The sequence below is a fragment of the Malania oleifera genome, chromosome 3 (assembly GCF_029873635.1).
Source record: "Malania oleifera isolate guangnan ecotype guangnan chromosome 3, ASM2987363v1, whole genome shotgun sequence".
NCBI classification, from domain to species: Eukaryota; Viridiplantae; Streptophyta; class Magnoliopsida; order Santalales; family Ximeniaceae; genus Malania; species Malania oleifera.
In genome coordinates this window covers 80,647,977-80,669,180 of record NC_080419.1, presented here as the reverse complement: position 1 = coordinate 80,669,180, position 21,204 = coordinate 80,647,977, and the positions used below count along the sequence as shown (strand labels likewise).

The 21,204-nt window shown below is 36.4% G+C and overlaps 1 protein-coding gene across 1 annotated transcript in view; it reads right to left on the bottom strand.

The window, feature by feature from the left end:
• Window positions 1-14,353: 14,353 nt before the first annotated feature.
• The window catches only part of LOC131150581 (aspartate aminotransferase, cytoplasmic-like), a 31,590-nt gene continuing 24,739 nt past the window's right edge, over window positions 14,354-21,204 (bottom strand). The window contains exons 11-12 of the mRNA XM_058101396.1: window positions 16,000-16,120; window positions 14,354-14,665 (exon numbers count right to left, since the gene is read on the bottom strand). Coding sequence (XP_057957379.1) covers window positions 14,581-14,665; window positions 16,000-16,120 — 206 coding nt within the window. The 3' untranslated portion in view covers window positions 14,354-14,580. The remainder of the gene's footprint in view (window positions 14,666-15,999; window positions 16,121-21,204) is intronic.

Genomic DNA, 21,204 nt, shown 5'->3' with positions numbered 1-21,204 from the left:
GCCCACCGAAGCACCCCACTGCATTGGCATAGGAAACCTTTGACATGCCCCGAACATCACCATTCGTCCTTGAGTACTGAGTGGTAAACTACTTACTTTGATTCGCCATTAATGGGGTACCAGTGGCTGATTTAACATTAACTATGTTAAACCCTTCCAACACCTAATTCACAAAACCACCATTAGATAACCACAATCTCCTTATAGTTTTGTCTACACAAGCACCCTTAAGATAATCCCAATCTCCCTGCATCTTTATCCTTGCGAATCTTCAACCCAAGAATCCTCTTGGCAGCACCTAAAACCTTCATGTCAACTTCCTTTTTCAATAAAGTCTCTGACTGATTTACCTTAATCAGAACCTTTCCAGAAATATGCATGTCACTCACAAAACATAAAAAAATAATTGCCCACTTGCATCATATCTCCCTTTCCCCCTCTCGGAGCTCCACTAACCCCCACATCTGATTCTTATACAATAACTCTATCTCCTCCATTATGACACCTATTCACCTACCCTTCTGTTGGTCGTGCACTACCTCTTGAAAGGTAGTAGGATCCTTCTTAATAGTAATGGATGCATAAGACATTAGAACATAAGATTTATACTTGGGCAATAGTCGCATAATGCCTTTTAGCCCATTGTGATCCTACTGGTCTCCTGAGCTTGAACTCCCTGCATTATGACCAATCTCATCTCTGCCCTAAGTTTGCAAGTCCACCTGCATCACAATCTCCTTTATGCTCCAGTTTATACTATGATACCGCAAGTCTCATGAGTTAGATTTCCCTACACTTCTTCTTTAAGCCTCCAACTCCACCTGCACAATATGCTCGTTCATACTGCAGCTTTTTGACACCCGTTTCTCTTCATCTACTTGAGTACGCTGTCACATGACTTCAACACCTAAAACCATCTCTTTACCAATCGTTACCCTATTTGGCACTAGATCACCCATTTTGAACCCATTTTTCGTATATCCCAAAAAGATGTACCATCCGGACATACCACCAAACTTAGATCCCACCTCACTAGAAATGTGCATGGCTAGACCTCCAAACTCTCTCAAACAAGATAAGTCTACCGTATGACCTGTTCAAGCCTCTCATGCAACTCTCCCATCTAGTGATACCTTTGGCGATCGATTAATTGAGAAACTCGTCATACTCGCTAACTTTAACAAGAAGTTCCTTGCAAACCCTGCATACACCATGCCCTGCTAACAAAACTCCTTGAACATCGGCATATTCAGCTCCAATGTCTGACACAAGGAACTCTCTCGCGGTCTGGTACTCCACCTCAGCCACACAAGTTAAACCTGAAAAACATCTCCAATTTGTGATGCATAAGATACCCCTAAACCTTTTTCGTAATAACCTCACAAAGCACCTATGTCTAACCCGTGATGCTACCATCACCTGTCCCCAAAAATCCATAACAATGTAGTTAAGAATAACCTCCTTTTTGTGTGTGGTTGTGTTATACAAAATGGCATTATTTGATTCAAAACTTTCAGCTACAGCTCCACCTACAACTATGTTACCCAGCAGTGTATAGAAATTTCCTGATATCCTATATCCCTTCATCACCGTCAAGATGCCTTCACACACCATTATTGTCCCTCATTCAGACTTGTAACTATACTCGTTACAATCCAAAGTGCCAAATGATATTACATTCTTCTATAAATCAGGTACATACCTTACCCCCACATAACATCCTTACCCCATCATCATATATCTTGATTTTGATATCCCCTATTCCAAAAACTTTGCAAACCACATTGTTTCCCATCAAAATGGAACCAGAACTCACCAATCTGTAAGTGGTGAACCAGACTTTATTGGCCGTCATGTGAAAAGAGCATCCTGAGTCTAGAATCCAAGAATCCATGAGGCATTTTGAACTTGATGAAACAAAAAGCATCTCACAATCACTGCTCATTGAGTCTCATTTTTTTCACTACGTTCATGCATTTTGACAAACTCTCTTGAGTTTTTACTTTCCCATTCTCCCACTCTAAAAACTTCAATTTTATGAGCCCTATTTTCCCACACTTAAAACATCGAACATCCTTTCGTCTTGTGGACAACGATTGAGTTTTATTATCACTCAATCTGCTCCAGGACTTGCCTTTCCCACGATCCTGATTACCCTTTGCCATGAGCACTTCACCATGTGATCCCTCATCGCTAGCCTTCCTCCTCTAATGGAATCCCAACAATGCATTCGTGATGTCCTCCAACTCTAGGGTTTCTTTCCCCCAAGTCAACGTCGTAGCCAGATTCTCGTATGTAGGCGATGTAGGTAGGGAATTTAGCAGCATCAACGCTTTGTCCTCTTCCTCGAACTTCACATCAATTCGCCCCAAATCACTAATGATCTGATTAAATGTGTTGATGTGCTGATTAAATGTGTTGATGTGCCGAGTCAAGTCCGAACCCTCTACCATCTTAAGCCAATATAATTTTTGCTTAAGATACAACTTATTCTTCAATAACTTGGACATTAACTGACGCTCTAGTTTCAGCCAAACCACTGCCGACGATTCCTTATCCATGACATTATATAACATGTCATCGGCCAGATATAACTTGATAGTGGACACAACTCTCGCTTCCAACTCCTTCCAACTAATGTTGTCCATGCCTTTTGACTTCTTTTCGTATAAACCCTTCACCATCATTTGCTACACTAGCAAGTCCTTCACCCTCCTCTACCAAAATTCGAAATTCCTAGTTCCATCGAACTTATTAACATCAAACTTTATCGAAGAGACCCCAGCCATTGCTAACCAATAACTTTGATACCAATTGTTGGATGAAAACAATCAGCGCTCTGATACCAATTGTTGAAATAGAAAACAATCGGCACTCTGATGCCAATTGTTGTTCCTGAGTTTGCTCGGCGGAAGACCTCGCACATGCTTACTAAACAATCAAGGGAACAAGCGATGCAATCACTCAATGATAAACTATACTAAATAAGCAATCACTTAACAATGAGAATAAACGAAAGCAACAATCAAAGACACAAGAATTTACGTGGTTCAACAATTTGCCTATGTCCACAGAAGCAGTGACTGTTTTTCACTATCACAATGTGAAGCTTACAAAGCTTTGTGAAGTTGCATCAAACTTACCTAACTATAATATGATTAAATGCTAATCCTATGTGTACAAAATACTTCTATTATATCTAAAATACTTATGTAGTAATTCCTAACAAGAAAATCCTCCAAAAACTCTCAATGTACTGATCTCTGATTTGATAATCTGTGACATTTGCAAGTATAACTGTCGATGGTTTAGGTCAAACCATAGACGATTTGAAGTTGAGAAGAATTCCCTGCAACACTGCTTGAAATCGTCGACAGTTAAACTCAAACCATCGTGGTTTACCTCCTGTATCCTTCTCCTGCTGTTCTTCACTTCACGATTCTTTTCCCTGGTGCATGCATTCCACTCAAAATATGAGTCACATCCCCAATAATATCTATTTTATTTTAAAAAGATATTATAATAGTTTGAAAATTGAGTCAGATCCGTTAATTGAACCGAACGGTCAATTAACTGGACCATCGGATTACCGAAGGGCTCTGGTTAGTTTCGACTAAAAAATATCAAACTGAAACTTGTAATTCGGTTCGATTTCTAGAGGTTCGGTTAGGTTCGGTTTAGATAATTAAACCATAAACAGTCCTGATATGTAGGTCACTTTATGAAATCATTTTTTTGTTTTTTTTGTTTTAAGATTTTCCTAATTTGCGTGCAAGCATTTAAGCAAGTAAACCAATATGCAGACAGGCAGCATGCAAGCGGGGTAGCACTCTGTAGAGGGGCAATTCCCTACTCGACTGCTTTCTCCCACATTGAAACTTTGCAACGTGGGAGAGCCTCCCCACCTTTATAATTTTCACTTCACTAAATTGAAAAATATAGTATTTTTAATATTGAAGTGAAGATAATGTATCATGATTAATATATATATATAAAATGAGTATACAATGAGATCTTAACATACATATATTCTACAATTACTACATGTATTACTTATTAATTTAATTTTTTTTCCTTTTCAGTTTTGTTTTGGGTTAAAAATCAAAACTAAATTCAAAATCTAATTTTTTTTTTTGTTCTTGAATCGAAATCAAAAACCAAAAAATCGAGTTGAAACTTATTTTGATATGGGTTTGGTTTGATTTTTGATTGTACTATAAATTTTTGTACGCCTTTAATTCCAAGTTCTTTCATTGTCACATTTGGCATGATATCTATTTATCGCAGTTTCCCTACAATAATAATTCAATTGATTTTTTTTTTCATGAATGTAGCCGAAGAAAAAATGTGGTTGATTATCGAGGGGTTTTTTTAGCCTAGTAAATGATCTTCATATGTAAAAGAAACGAAGGACCAATAGTCGGCACAAAGAACATCCTTTTCTTTGTCTCGGAGATTGGAAGGAGCTAGAGAGTCATGGTCCTTTGAATTTTTAAGGAGTATGAGCTCTTGTCATGTAACACGAGGAAGCTAGTGCATGAGATCATGAACTCAAGAGAGCAAACCTTGGAGTTGTTTGTGGTTGGGGACTCATTAGTTGGATTTGTGATATTTTCTCCTTTGTTTAATCTTCATCATAGATCTCTTAATTAACAAGTCACCATTTTTACTACAAATTGGTTTACTCAGATGAACCCTTTTTAGGAAGTAATCTCCAACTGTAATAGGTGCCCTTATGATTTATATCGTAGAAGATCAACCATGATCCTCAATTACAGTCATTTGAGCCCTTGGTTTCTTTCGTCTCTTTTGCTTTGAGAGAGAGTGTGATTTTATATTTTTGTTTTGTCTCTTCAAAGAAGTATGTCTTGATTTGGTAGGACTTGGCTTCCTTGTCTTACAAGGTGTTGCCAAAATCCACCCCCTTTTTCATCTTGTTAACTCATTGTCATCATTATATTAGTGCGATATGCCTTCCTATTAATATTAAATTATTAGGTTGAAGCGTCCTGAGCTAAATAAGTTGGAGGCTTGATACAAAAGTTATGTTTTGTTGTCATAAATTAAAGGACATGAAGACATATGGTTTGTAGCCCCCAAGGACTAGTAGCATGATTAGAATCAACTACATCATTAAGATTTATGTTAATTTTTTTTGGTTTTTTAGCAAACTTCATAATGAGCTCCTTAAGGACAAGGCATTTTCAGCTAGGGTGACCAAGAATCTATTGGTATTTGTTGTAGTTTGGAATGTTTACCTTAGTCATTTGCATTTTGAAATCTCAATGAGTACTTTTCAATAGTTGATCTATTGTGTGCAAGATATCTAAATCTAGGAACTAGTACTATTTCTCCTTCCTCTCATTTATGCTAATGCATCATCTCCCAGTAGTTTGGCAATAATTAAACGCTCTCTTTTCCTTCTTGCTCTCCATTGGTACATTGATGGGTGTGGTCTTCATGACCATTTTATTTGTAGTCAAGTTTTTTAAGGTTTTACAATTCTTCTTCACTACTTCTTTTCTTTTCTTTGCTAAACCATGAGAGGATTTTGATTTTGTGTCTTGTTCGACAAACAAGTTGTTTGACGAGAAGACCATCATGGTGCTGACATTCTTGTAAGTTTTGGAAAAATGACAATGCGTTGTTTTGGGTTGAATTTCCTACAGAATTGGTTGAATTTCGGAGGTTGATATTGATCATATGACATCTTTATATTATTGATGTGTTGTATCATGACTTTGAATGCATAAGAGAGCTTTGGAAAGGAGCATTGTATTGAGCTCTGATTGTGTTTGTTATTATGTTCCATAGTTGTTGGATCTAATGAGGGAAATGAGGTGGATTGATTTTTATGAGAAGGTTATAGGACTTCTTTCCTTTCCTTGGTTTTACTGATTATGATGTTAGGAGTTTTGAGGATGAATTCTCTAACAGAGTAAAACCAAGAAAATATGCAGGATCTTGACTCAATTTAGCGTATTTTGTACTTCAAAATTGTTCAAAAGTGAGGTAGCCCAAAAATCTTTATCTTTGACTATCTTGATAAAAAAAAATACAATCTTTATTTCTATTTATGTGATGTTTTCCTCCAAGGGAGTAGTGACGACTACCATTGGCATGATGACATGGTCAATAGTTCAACTATATGGATGAGATCTCCACCTTAGACTTTGAGGCAATGATCTAGAGTATGAGTTATTGGAAGGGTAAAAATATGTTTTATTATTGGGGGTATTGTCCCTAGTCTTAGAGTGTTTCAAGATTGGTGATACCTTCATATTTTAGATTTTCTTATAGTGAGGAGATTGAGCATTATTGTAGGTTTAGGCTCAATCTCCTTGATTTATCAAGGCCTGCCAAGCCAAGGACTTCAAAATTGCTGTGAGTGATTATAAGACCCTCAAATATTGGATTGCAATGGGATTTGATATCACCTTTTGTAGATCTAGAAACCAAGAAGGTATTATTAAATTCTTGTTGGTTGATTCTTCATGCAGGCCATTGGATTTGATGGTGCTGAGTTAAGAACTTATGTAAAAGAAAAAGAGATAATAGTTAAAGATGTCCCACTGTTTGTTAGAAATTGGTATCTATAAATTTCGTGCTTTTGAAAATCAAGACAAGAAATTGGAACAAATATTTAGTTTTGTAAAAGCTTCAATTTTCTAATAGCATATGCAACTTCCATGTAGTCTTTACAAAGAAAAATAAATATTCTTTGATTCAACCTCCTTAATTGACAAGATTTTCTAATACAAAAGGTTCAAAAAAGTATATTTTTGAATGAGATGGTAATGGATCTTCCAAGATGACTTATTTGACAATTTGTCAAAAAATAAATTTGTATTTGATCTTTATATGGGTGTGAGCATGATTATAAAGGACGAACGTTCAAATGAAGAACAAATTTCGTAAGAATGATCGGTAACTTGATGCTCTTTGATCACCAATTAATTTTCATTGTGTGTAGGTAACTCATATTTGATGATCTACCAAAAGATAGATTTGTATTCAATCTCCATGGGCACAAGCTTGATCATAAAGGATGGATGTTCAAGTGAAGAACGGATTGCAAAGACTCGATCATGATCAATCTTCATGCTTTATAGGCGACTCTAGTTTTGAGAGAGTCTCCAAATAATAGAGGTTAGGGTTTTCTTCACAAGTTGATAATGCGTGTCTTCCCTTTCTGGTTGAAAGCTTTTCATTTTAGAGAGACAAATGAGAGCTTTTACAAAGAAGAACCGGGGTTAAGTGAAAGCCTTGACATGTGTATATATACTGGAAGCTTGCTAACTCTATTTAACAAGTTAGACCCATGTTTTATTGTTGAATTCAAAGCCTATTTTTATTAATGATGCCCAACACGCCTATTTTATCAATCAAACCCTTTTAAATAATTAGTTAAATACATTTCGTTTCGTTTTATTTTGACTAATCAAATTATGATGTAGGAATTAGTAAATTCATAATCCATGCAAAGGTTATGATGAATAAATTCCATTGCAGGAGCACAATTGAAAAGCAAAATTGTGGCATTTACTTGTTTTTTTTAATCAAACAAAATTGTTCTTCTATAAAAAATAATAGTAATGAAATCGATTAGCTCATGATAAAAACTTCAACGTTAAAAAAATAAAATAAAATAAAAAATTCCAACATTTTAATCCTTAATATGATCAACATAAAATAAAGGCAAAAAGTTTTCATCAAGCATCAAAGGTTTCAATAATTATATAATTGCTAAACCTAGAGTCGAATAGTTTTCATCAAGCATCGATTATACGTAGTTATCCCCAAACGTATTTGGCAGCCCCTCGCGCCACCTCCAACTCTTTGCAGGACTGCTAGAAATTCTTTGGTATACCATCATGGTGAAGTTGATGGCTTGGCCAAACTCAAATTTAATGGTGTTGGGCCAAACTCAGACCGTACTTCCATTGCTTCTCCGGGCGCATCCTCCGCTCCAACTTCATCGATGACTTTAGCAAAGCTCTCGATCCAATTGCTGCTCAAGACATCCTGCCTGCCTTGACAAGGCCGCCCAATCTATCTCCATGAACTCCAGCGAGAGAGCCTTGCCGAACAATGATTTCCACGTCGTCGCTCACTAACCGCCCATGTGCTCTGACAGGATTAACCATCTACCGTTGTGTGAATGTCCCTTCGAGAGGGACGCTTCCTCCCTTGCCATCGTCGACGTCACCAAATTTTCGAGGACATGCAAACGCAACGTCACCCAATTGAAGAACTCTCTCCTAATAGGCGACAGCTTCCATGGCATCAACACATATTGCGCTCTTCAATGCCAGCGGCTCTGTTAGCAAACAGTTCGGCTCGATTGCCGTTGATTCTGGATCGATTGTTGTTGATAACTGCTGAACGAGAATGTGTCGCTGCTTTTTATTTCAAAGATAATCCCAAGGCAATGACGCATTTTAAGCTTAGGTTGAGGAAGGTCACTTACATATCTAACCCAAATGGTTGTATTATTATGTTTTTTATGGCTACTGTCAAGTTTCTAATGAAACAGAAAACTGAAGCAGAAAAATGAGAATGAAAATGAATTTTACTTAATGAATTAATTAGGTATAAAGAGGTATTTATAGAGTTAAAGTGCAATAACAGAAAGAATAACTAATTTTCTTCATGTTTGCCTACTTTGACACATGCTTCTTTAGATTTTAATTCCATTTTCTCAATTTGTGAGGCTATACTCCAACACCCCCCTCAAGATGAACATGTATATTAAGGATGTTCATCTTGCGAAGAGTGTGGTGAAACTGAAGAGAACCTAAAGGCTTTGTGAATATATCAGCTAGTTGCAATCTTGAAGGAATATAAAAGAGTTTAATAATGTTATGCTGTAGCTTTTCTCTAACAAGGTGGCAGTCAATTTGAATGTGCTTTATTCTCTCATGCTGGACTGGGTTGGTAGCAATAGATAATGCTGATTTATTATCTATATAAAGTAGTGTTGGTTATAGGTAGCTGATATGTAAATCTTGTAAGGCAAAAAGGAGCCACTGAATTTCACATGTTGTTGTAGCAAGGGCTCAATATTTGGCTTCTGCAGAAGATCTGCTAATGGTAGCCTGCTTTTTACTTTTCCATGAGATCAAAGAGTTGCCTAAGAAAATGGCAAAACCTGTTACACTCCTTCTAGTATTAATACACCCTGCCCAGTCACTATCTGAGAAGGCCTTTAGCTGCAATTCTGATGAAGAGGAGAATAAAGACCTTGTCTAGGTGTAGCCTTTAGATATCTGAGGACTCTAATTGCTACCTGATAATGACTAACAACTGGTTTGGCAAGAAATTGACTTAGAATTTGAAGTGAGTATGCAAGATCAGGTCTAGTGATCGTTAGGTACAATAATCTTCCAATCATCCTTCTATAAGCTGAATGATCTTCATAGAGATTAGAATCTGTTGCTGTAAGTTTAAGATTTGAATCCATTGGAAAAGTAGCAGGTTTAGCACCAAAAATTCCAGTGTCTTGAAGTATATCTAAGGCATACTTTCTTTGACAGATTGATATGTCCTTTTTAGACCTCACCACTTCCAAGCCAAGAAAATATTTGAGTTCCCCCAAATCTTTAATTGTGAACTTGTCATGTAGGAAATTTTTTAAGCAAGTCAATCTCTAGTAAACTGTCACTGACCAGTAAAACATCATCAACATATACTAGGAGTACTATAAAAGAGGATTCAAGTTTCTTAATGAACAAAGAACAATCTGATTTTCCTTGAGTAAAACCATAATCAAGTAGAGCAGTGGATAGTTTTGCAAACCATTGTCTAGAGGTCTGTTTTAAACCATGAAGGCTTTTGAGAAGTTTGCAAACTTTGTGTTCTCCTTTGACAGCCAATGCAGGGGGCAATTCCATATAAACTTCTTCATGTAAGTCACCATGCAAAAAAGCATTATTTACATCTAGTTGGTGAATATGCTAATTTTTAATTGCTGCTATAGCAAGAATCAACCTTATAGATGGGATCTTGGCTACTAGAGAAAATGTATCAAAAAAATCTAAGCCTTCTTGTTGAGTGTAGCCTTTAGCCACTAATTTGGCTTTGTACCTTTCAATAGTGCCATCTGCTTTGTATTTAATTCAAAATACCCATTTGCAGCCAATGGTTTGTTTGATTTTAGGAAGAGTAACAAGTTCCCAAGTTTTGTTTAACTCTAAGGCATTTAACTCATTTTGCATAGTAACTTGCCATTCAAGTATTTGGGCAGCTTGTTTGTAGGTTTTGGGTTCTTGGGAGGCTGAAATGGATGCTAGAAAGGCTTTCTGATATGTGGATAATCAATTGACAGAAAGAAAATCAGAAATAGGATAGAGAGTACGTGGATTAACAGAACAACCAGTAGAAGCAAATGATGAAATTGTATTTGAAACAGTAGAAACATTACCACAATAATAGTCCTGCGAGAAAGCCGGTCGTTGTTTAATTCTTGAAGATTTTCTTAGTTGCTGTGTGTTAGGGACATATTGGTAGGATTAAGGAATATTAGAACAATCCTGACTATTTGGGAAAAAAGATGACTGAGAATTTAAAATTGAGTCATTAGAAGCTAGATTATGATTTGTTTGAATTAGAGAATGAGAAGTTTGATTATTTTTGACCTGATAAAAAAAGAAAGTTGAAGTAGAATTGCTTGGAGGAAATAGAAACGAGTGTGTCTGAGAATATGAAATAGGTGGAAGAGCTTTGAAAGGAAAACTATTTTCATAGAAAACTACATTTCTGGAGATGAATATCTTGTTTGTATTGAGGTCCATTAGCTTATAGCCTTTTATATTAGAGGGGTAGCCTAAGAAAAGACATTTTGTGGCTCTTGGATCAAATTTATGTCTGTGATTTGTAAGTGTTGAGGCAAAACAAAGACAACCAAAAACTTTGAGATGGGATTTGTTAAAAAGCATTTCAAATGGTGTTTTATTTCTTAGGAAAGGGGGGGGGGGTCGGAATTCTGTTTATAATGTGTGCAGCAGTCAACACACAATCACTCCAAAAAGTTAAAGGTATATTTGATTTGAACATTAAGGCTCTAGCAGTGTTTAATGTGTGCAGCAGTTAACACACAATCACTCCAAAAAGTTAAAGGTATATTTGATTGAAACATTAAGGCTCTAGCAGTGTTTAACAAATGTTGATGCTTCCTCTCCATAATTCCATTTTGTTGTGGAGTTTCCACACAACTTCTTTGATGTATGATGCCATGATCATTATAGAATTGAGTTAAAGAAAATTCTGGTCCATTATCTGATCTTAATGTTTTGATAGAAACATTAAATTGTGTTTCTACCATTTTATAAAAATATTTGAGTATAGAAGGAACTTCAAATTTTGTTTTGAGCATATAAACCCTAGTGCATCTTGTGAAGTCATCAACAATAGTGAGAAAAAACTTATAACCAGAATATGAAATAATACCAAAAGGACCCCATATGTCACAATGAATCAAATTAAACATTTTATTAGAAAAAGATTGAGATGTAGGAAAAAAAAGTTTCTTTGCTTTGCTAAATGACATATATTACAAACATCTGAAGGACCAAGAGAAATGGATGATTCTAATTGTTGAAGAAAAGGTAATCTTGATGTAGAAACATGTCCTAATCTGTAATGCCATAGATCTAATTGACGTTGATTAATAACTAAAACAAAAAATGAAGAATTAAACTGTTGTAGATTGCAGGTAGCCTTTTTGAGGTAGTTGAAGATAAATGGTAAAGTCCATGCTTTTCAAATGCAATCGCAACCATCTTCTTTATTGATTGGTCCTGTAAAAGACAATAAGAATAAATAAAAAAAATATAGAGAGATTAGATTCTTTTGTTAATTTGGAAACAGATAGCAAATTGAATGAAAAACTTGGAACACACAACACATTATCAAAAATAATGTTTTCGAGAGGCAGACAGTACCTATATGAGTAGCTGGGACAGAAATGTCATTAGGAAAATTAATGGAAGTATTAATTTGCTTGGGTGTAGAAGAATATAAGAGGGGTGAACAGATCATGTGATCTGTTGCACCAGTATCCAAGATCCAAGAGAAATTATGTTGAGAAGTTGATGAAACTGAATAACAGAATATAATAATTTGCCAGAGGATTGAGAAGTAGCAAGATTCACAACTAGTGTAATTGATGGATTTGAATTTGCAAGTGCTAGTAGTTTAGTAAATTCCTCATAAGTTAAAGAAAACCTTTTATTCTCATTACTGTTTTGAATGTAAACTTCTCCAGATGAAATGGCAGCATGGGCAGTAGGAAGATTTCGCTTTCCTTTAGGTCCAGTCCAACTAAGAGGATGGTTGGAAGCATTGTCCGTTGTATGTCCATTATATAGTCACAGTGAGTGTAGTGTAAAGAGGATTTCTGCTTGTCTTTGGAGACCTTTGTCTGAGAAAATAGTTTTGACTAACAGGCATGGGTTTCATGACATACTGAATTTGTTAGTTGTCTTTGACTTTCCTCTTGAAGCAATAAATAAATAACTTTAGCCATGCTTGGCAATGGGAAAGCAAGAAGTAATTGACTCCTAATTGAAGCATAGGAATCATTTAACCCAATCAAGAACTTTAACACATAGTCAGATTGCTGGCGAAGTAGTGGGAAATCAAAAAGATTGCAGGTGCATGATGCCATTTTTCCACAGGTGTAAGTTGGCAATGGCCTGTAGCTAACATACTCATAGCACTAAAGTATTCAGTGATTGATGAAGAACCCTGAGTTATGGAACTTAAAGATTTTTCAAGATGAAAAATCCTTGGGCCATCACTTCTCAAATATCTTGTTTTCAATTCATTCTAGAGATCTACAGCAGATGCTACATAAAGCAAACTATTTCTAATATCCTTAGAAATAGAATTTATGAGCCAAGAAAGAACCAAATTATTGGCACGAAGTCAAGCAGTATGATGAACATGCTGATTTGCAGGAGGGGCAAAAATCAAACCATCAATGAAAACTATTTTGTTCTTGACAGTTAGAGCCATAGTAATCGATCGACTCCAAGCAATGTAGTTGTCTCCCACAAAAACTTCTGAGACCAATAGAGAACCTGGATTATCACCGGAATGAAGATAATATGGGCTTGAAGAATCATATGAAGGATTTACAGGGGAATCAGCTGATAAACGAGAAGAATTTAAAGAATTTGGAGGATTTGATTCAGCCATTTTTCAAGAAAATTCTTGAATTGCAGGAGGCTGATTGTAGAATCAGAAAATACAAGAATCAGGAAATTATTGAATTGCAGAATTCAAGAACAAAATTCCAGAGTAAAAAGTTTGAATTGAAAAAAAAAAAATTCAGATCAAAATGTATGCAAGAATTGTAGGAGCAGAAAATTCTGTAGGAAAGAAGAAGAAAAAAAAAATTTCGGAGCAGGATAGAAAGAAAAGAAAAATATGTGTGCGGAAGCAAGAATTCAGAAATCTTGCTTCTAATGAAATAGAAAACTGAAGCAGAAAACTGAGAATGAAAATGAATTTTACTAAATAAATTAATTAGGTACAAAGAGGTATTTATAGAGCTAAAATACAATAACAGAAAGAATAACTATTTTTCTTCACGTTTGCCTATTTTGACACATATGCTTCTTTAGATTTTAACTCTATTTTTATGAGGCTATAGGCCAACAGCTACCACACATATTCATCAGCATAGCAGAAGTTTCGGCAGCACCTCACCTGCTCCTTGCCGGCCAACTAGTTGTCGAACGCTGTGAAGACGGTGTTCGTAGATGCGTTTGCTTTGTTGGCCGCATCACGGCGTAGACGTTTCCGGCAATTGTGCTCCTTTGTTGATGCTTGATAGGAGATTGAAGACGTCAGGAATGGACATACTATAAAGCAGTGAGGTCACAATGACATTATGTCCGCTAAAATTTTTAATTTGCCACATCTCACCAGGTTGGGTTGAGTAAAATTCTCCTTGAAGGTTGAAAATGAAGCATGGGAAGGAAAAAAGATAGTCCTCTTTATTTGGCAGGGTAAAAAATGAAAATAGATATTAAAAACTATTTTACCAGTCTATGAGAAATTTGAAAAATAAATATTTAAAAATTATTTTTACTCCTCGTATGAGAAATTCTGAGTTAAAAATTGATTTATTTTGAGAATCTATTTTACTAGTTATATAAGAATTTTTTTTTAATACTTTTTGAAAACCCAAGTTGAAAATTAATGATTGTCCACTATTTGATTTATTTTGAGAATCCCACAATAATTTTGAAGATAGATTGATTTCATATACATACATAAATAATGTAATAATTATTTTATAAATAGAGGATGGAAGCAAGGATATGTAAAAGTTGAGGAATAGGGCTCATACAATATTTATTATTATTAATAAAAAATTCCTCAAAATCCAGGAATGGTTGTGCTCACGTTTTTGGGTTTGGACGTGTACAGGTATAGAGGATATTTTTCATTTTCCTTCAATTTATTTTACAACAAAGACAGAAAGCACAGAACTGTCGACAGTGCCTGCGCAAGGAAAACCAGAGAGACGGCTCCCAACAACAACAAATAAAATAAAATAAATTGAGTGTTTTAGAGGGCACGAGTGACAGCAGCGTGTATTGCATCCGCAAGATGGGCAACTCTCTTGGAGCTCAGACCTGCCATGCTAATCCTCCTGCCAAAAATTTAAAACGCCACCACAAACGCCCATATGATTAACACATGGATGGTATGTTTGAATCAAAATTTTACTAGAAAAAAAAAAATTAAAAACTTATTTTTCATTATACTCTCTCTATATATCAAATATTATAAAAAATAAAAAATATTTTAATTTAATTAAGGATTAAAAAAATCAAATGCCAATGATATTTAAAATCATATATAAAGCATACTTTTTATTTATTTTATTTCTCATTTTCCTCAACAAAAAATTAAAATTTTAGTATTTACCTTTCCCCTTTTCAATATTTTCCCAAGTCTAAGTCCTGCTTCCTATAATATTTACTTTGCTGACATTTGTTCTTGACATTTGACAAAAGGTCCCTTAAATTTTTATCAAAGCATAGGGTCAACGTCTTTTACTAAATATTTATAATGTAGCTCATACCATGGTTCAAAACTCAACCCTAGCTATCACATTTACTTAAAAGCAAAAATTACATCATGAGGGTAGGGCAATTCTCTAATAAATAAATAAAAAATGGTAACCCTGTCTCTCTCTCTCTAATTTTCGCACTTAACTTTTAGGGTGACAAAATGAATTAGCGAATCGAGTTTGAAAGGATCATAAACAGATAGGGCTTAAACAGATTTAGGTTCATATTGACTCGTTTATTAACGAGTGATTAACATATAAACCCAAACTTGTCCGTTTAATAAACGGATCATAAACAGGTACCATTAAAAATCCATTTAAAAATAGAATTTATTTATTTTTAAGTTTTTAAAACTGACATAATTTTTTTTTTTTTAAATAACACTTTACTTTATTTATTAATATCTTAACAAAAAAATATAAAATGTAGAACATCTCTTTGATTAATATATTTCTTAATGTAATATACATATATATCAAATTAAATGAGTTACCGACGGGTACCCAATCCAAACCCACCTAACCCGTTCATTAAATGAGTTGAATTTGAATTGACCTGTTTATAAACAAATCGCTAAACCCAAATCCAATTTAAACGGATGGATTACAGATCATCCATCAAATTTCGACCTGGCTTGCCACCCCTACTAACTTTGCCAAGCACAATCAAAATTTATGGCTGGCTAACACAATCCAAGGCTTTCAAAAGTGATTTTCATCGAAGATCTCTGTGGGAAACTGCATCATGTGAAGGTCTTCCTATTTGCATAGGAATGAGCTTGAGGAATTCAATATATAAGGAATGAGAAGAAGTTTTGAGGCAATTTTGTTTTATCATACGCTCCACACATGAGGAATTAAAAAAACAAAAAAAGGGTTTAAAAAAAATAGTGAGAAATAAATCACATTACCCGTCAGATGTCATGTAGATGTGGTACTCTTTCGTCATGAAGGCAACTTGCTCTGGGTTCAGTCCAGTGAAAGTGAACATTCCAATCTGCTTGATAATGTGGCTCCAATCGCCAGGTGTACCTGTATAAGAATTCAGTCAGAACTAACCCAACGCTTGTTGCTACATTAGTGTGGAAAGGACTAAAAAATTATATAGAAAAATGTAAATTTATAAAGACTAATTTCATTTAATTCCATTCCAATATTATTAACAAACAAATCATGAAGATATTTGAGTGCTGATATGGACAGCTGTGATAAATGGTCTAATTGGTTTTAAAAAAAATTTGCACTGCCATGGACAGTCGTGATAAAGGAATGTAATCGGTTTCATTTGGTTGGTTCCGAAGACTTTTTATGCACAAACCAATTTTTTCCCCACTTATTTGAATTGTGGAAAACAAATTGAACTGAATTGGCAAGAAAATTGAGCCATTCAGATCTGTCCGTAGCAGCACTCAAATATCTAGCTAGTTTGTTGAGGGGGATTTTAATTCCAAGTTTTTTCATAAGATTCGCTAACTGGAGACGTAGGAAAATAAAAGAGGTGATTGCAGATTTTTATAGAAAATTATATGCAGAAGACAGTCTGCAAAGATTGATGATACTCAAAATGGTGTCTCATTGTAGACTCAGAGAGCGAGATAAAGTTACAGGACTGGTGTTTGAGATGAAGAAAGGGAATGGTGTTTGAGATTGAGAGAGAAAAAGCTGCAGGATGCAATGGTTCTACAATTGGTTCCCCCCCCTCTTTTCTTTTCCAGAATAGTTGGGAGGTTGTTCAAGAGGATATAATGAGGTTTTTCAATGAGTTTCATCTCGGTGGGGAGGTGGGCAGAAGCGTGAACTCTATTTTTATTTTATTTTTTCAAATAAGAGAAAAAAAATTATATTATCAACAAACCAAAAGTACAATTATTATGTCCTCCCAAGGACAAAACAAAAAGAAACCAGAAAAATTACATGAGTGCTGCCTGCCAATCCCTAACAAGATCAGACATCAGCAGAAACCCCTAAAGAATCCCAAAGAACAGGTCCAGAGAGAGGCTAAGTAGACAGCTTTATCACAGCACAAATCCAGAGGGGATATGCAATCACTGCCAGTATCTCATTCTCGATCCATAAGGTCCACATAATAGCAAATACCGCATCCAATGCCACATCACTTCTCCCTTCCTGCTCCTTCCAAAACCACAATATTTCATGAGTGAAAAATTGCCCACAGCTGCAGGGCTTCACCAAAGCAAGAAGAGAGCGCTCCAGATTGCAACCTTGAATGTGGGAAGACTGGAGCACTCTTCTCATTGGACTCGTGGCACATCACACACATGTTAGGATTGAAGAGTCTTGTAAGGCCTTCTGCCTTAAAAGTCTGGATAAAGTCCAAATCTTGAAGGGACCTCTAGCCTTCCAAATGATAAGGCTCCAAGGGGAAAAGACTGGGTGTGGGAGATATTGTGAGATGAAAAAAGAAAGATTTGGTGGAAAAAATACCTGACTAATTGCTCTCGCACAATCTTTCATCTCCACCCCCCTCCACCCCCATTTGGGTTAAACAACCTCCTAGCGCTAAGGTAATATCTCCTATTCTCCTCAAAATCCGACCACATAAAATCAAGCATCATCCTCTCAAAGGCATTAGAGAGGGCAGCAATAATGAGCCCACGGAAAAGTACTCCCTTCTCCACCCTTCCAACCTCCTCCCAACTCTCTATTGTAGGACCACCAAAAGCCACAAAATTAGGGATCCTTCCAATAGGGGAGGCCCTGATGGGATAGTAGCAATTAACTAGCCATGGCATTAAACCTCTCCAGATCCCTGCTTCCATTTATGATTGCTACCGCTCTCTTGGACGAGTTGACCTTTAATCCCAAAATCCTTTTGAAGATTTTTTTAACAAGAAAATAGCTTTCGGAATTTCTCAGTAGTGTCCTTGAAAAACATCATAATTTCATCGGCAAATTGGAGACGAGAAGCCTTGATGGAGACAATCTACATCCCCTAGGCCACCCATTCAGCACACGTATTTTAGGCAGGTTAAAGAAGGTTCAAGAAATAGTGTATATGGAGGACCTCTTTGTATTTCTTTTAGTGATTTCCTTTAGTCCTTTGAAATTATGTGTTTAGTTGGGTCATATTTGTAAATATGTGTTAGTTGTAGTAGTAGTTTAAGTGCTGGACATGCAAGTTGATGTATGGTTATTGATTTGAATTCAGACTACTGCAGTTTCCCTCTCTGTCTCTGTCTCTCTCTCTCTTTCTCCCGCAGGTTCCTGCATTCTTCTTCCTTCTTTCTTCTTCTTCCAAGCTCTATTTCTGATCCTGTCTCCATCTTCATAGTGACGTACGATTATTGATTTGAATTCTGGCTACTGCAGTTTTCCTCTCGGCCTCTCTCTCTCCCGCAGGTCCCTGCATTCTTCTTCTTCGTCCTTCTTCTTTCTTCTTCTTCTTCCTTCGCAAACTCTATTCCTGGTTCTCTCTATCTAAATCTTAATATTTGTCCTACATCACACCACCTCCTCCCTACCAACAACTAGTCCCCTAATCAACCTAAGTCCTACTCGACAGAGATCAGCCTACTCCGTACATCCGTCACTAGGATAAACAAAAAATAAGGACAGCAAATCTCCTTGCCTAAGCCCTCTAAAGGCTCTATACCACTCTCTAGGTTACACATTGACAACATAAATGTTGGTTGAGCCTAGGCACCCTTTTATCCATATCCTCCACAAATCCTCGAAAACTTTCCTACACATTACGTTATCCAGAAAACACTAGTTCATCCTATCATAAGCCTTCTCGAAGTCCAGGTATAAGATAAGCCCCCTTCTGCCTCTCCTCCTATCATTATCTATTTACCTCGTTGGCCACCAATACTGCATCCAAGATCTGTCTATTTTTAATGAATGCAGATCAAGACAAAGTCACCATCTTCGAAAATCTCTCTTAGCATCTTAGGTAGGACCTTTGACAGAAATCTTAGAAGGACTAGTGACCAAGCTGATACGCCTGAAATCCTTCACCCTCGATGATCTCTCTTTCATTGGGATGAGGGTTAAGAAAGTAGAGTTCACACTATAATATCCTCTTGCAGACTCTCCTAATTCTCCTGAAAAAAAGGCCATTGTAAAACTGTTGTGGGCTTTCTCCTACACTTCTCATTCTCTTTACACATGTAAAACAATGTTTAGACTTCAACTTAAAAGGGCCTCTTGAGCCACTGAGCAGAGGTAGTATCTATGGACTCCAATCCAACACCACCAACCCTAGTATACTCAGGCAATCCTCAGCAAATTGGTCTTTAGAGAAGTTCGTAATCTCCCTCCAAGCCAGCATATGGCTCTTGGCCCCAAATATAATTTTAGGCCCTCAATAATTTTTAAAGCTTGATATACATTATTAGCCCACAACCTAACAGCTTAAGCTCTTAGGTAACGTGGTAATATAACATGGTTTCACAGCTGATTACCAGACGGTCTATGGTTCTAATCTTGTTGCCTGTGTTTATTGTGTGGTGTTTAACAAAATTATTGTATTCCATGTAATGGGCATTACCTACCGTGTATTTATCTCTCCATGCACTGTTGGGATGCATGGACGGGGAGTGTTGAAGCTTGATAATACATTGTTGGCCCACAACCTAACAGCCTGAGCTTTTAGTTAAAATTGTAATCTAACAATAATATTCTTCCTCCTCCCATTAGCCAACCTATGAAAGAATCCCGTGTTGCATTCTTATCTTGTGACCCGCCCACACAAGCAAACCAAAGATTCTATTTTCAGCCTGCTTAACATTCCCAAACACCCCTTTACTCCATTGCTCAGCTTCATCTTCATGTGCTTCAGTTTTTTCATCAGTTTAAATCCCTCCCATCCCTGGACCAGTCATTTGACCCTCACACACACCCTAAACAAAAGGTCTGTCGACCACATGTTCTCAAATCTAAATGGCGTGGGACCCCATTGCATTGGAGTTAGAATCAAGCAGCACCACCCCCTTGCAAGTCTCTTGCATAACATATGGAAAGACACCTTACCGCGTGTTGGCAAATAGAAATCTACCAATACATGAGGAAGCATGCTAGCGGAGCTGGAAGGAGTGAACTTCATGGTGATCTATCAATATAGGGAAAGCAATAGTGTGACTGATTTTCTCACTAAAGAAGGAGAAATGGAAAACAATGTCAATTACAAAGAACATCTTTTACCACATTCTCTGAAAGGTATACTTCAGATGGATAGATTGGGTCTCACTTCCTTTCGTCTTTAGTTCAATTCTCGAGTTTTGTTTGGTAGATATAGATTTGTTTAAAGTTTTTTTGATTTTATCTGGGCCTGTTTAGACTCGTTTCTTAGTTAGCATTGTTTGGATTTGTTGTCTTGGTTTGATTGGTTGTTGGTGTTGTTTTTGAGAGGGTTTTAATTTCATTATCTGTAATCTCCTAATTGCTTGTCTTGTAATCACGATATTCCTCCGCCAAAAGTGAGGGCATATCAATAAAGATTTTCAATTTTGTTAAAAAAAAAGAAAGAAAGTAGACAGCCTGTGCTAAGAGGAATATCCCTTCACCCATAGTCCCAAATTAAAAAAAGAGATCCTCCTCATTCTACCAACCTTTGGAATTAGGAATAACATTGAAATTGCCCCAAACCACCAACTTTGGGCTAACAAACTAAAAATGCTATCTTGCTCCTTAAACAAAAGACCCATTGAGAGGCGGAAATTGGAGCATAAACAGATGTGGACCATCATTACCCAGAACCCCTACAATCAAACAAGAACAAAAGAGAGAAGGACAATAGTTCTACTAAAAAAACCTTGTAGAGGCTCCCATTGAGTCCCAACTTATGATTTGACTCCTTGGCACACTTGAGGAGGGGAGAACGAACCAATTTTTTCCCTCTTGATTCCCAAATGTCATGAATCAAAAAAGTGTCAACTTCATGAAGTTTAGTCTCCTAGAGGAATAGGATGTCGGCTTAGTTCCTTAATCATTCTTCTTTTAAACCCCTAACATTCCATGGCAAGATCTTCATTTGGCACACTTAAGAGACCTTGGAGGACCTACCATGATTAACTGAAGACGCAAATCTCTTGAACTTCCTACTCAGCTTCTCAGCTTTCTCCCTTAGCATTAGGCTCCTACAACCTTAGCCTAGC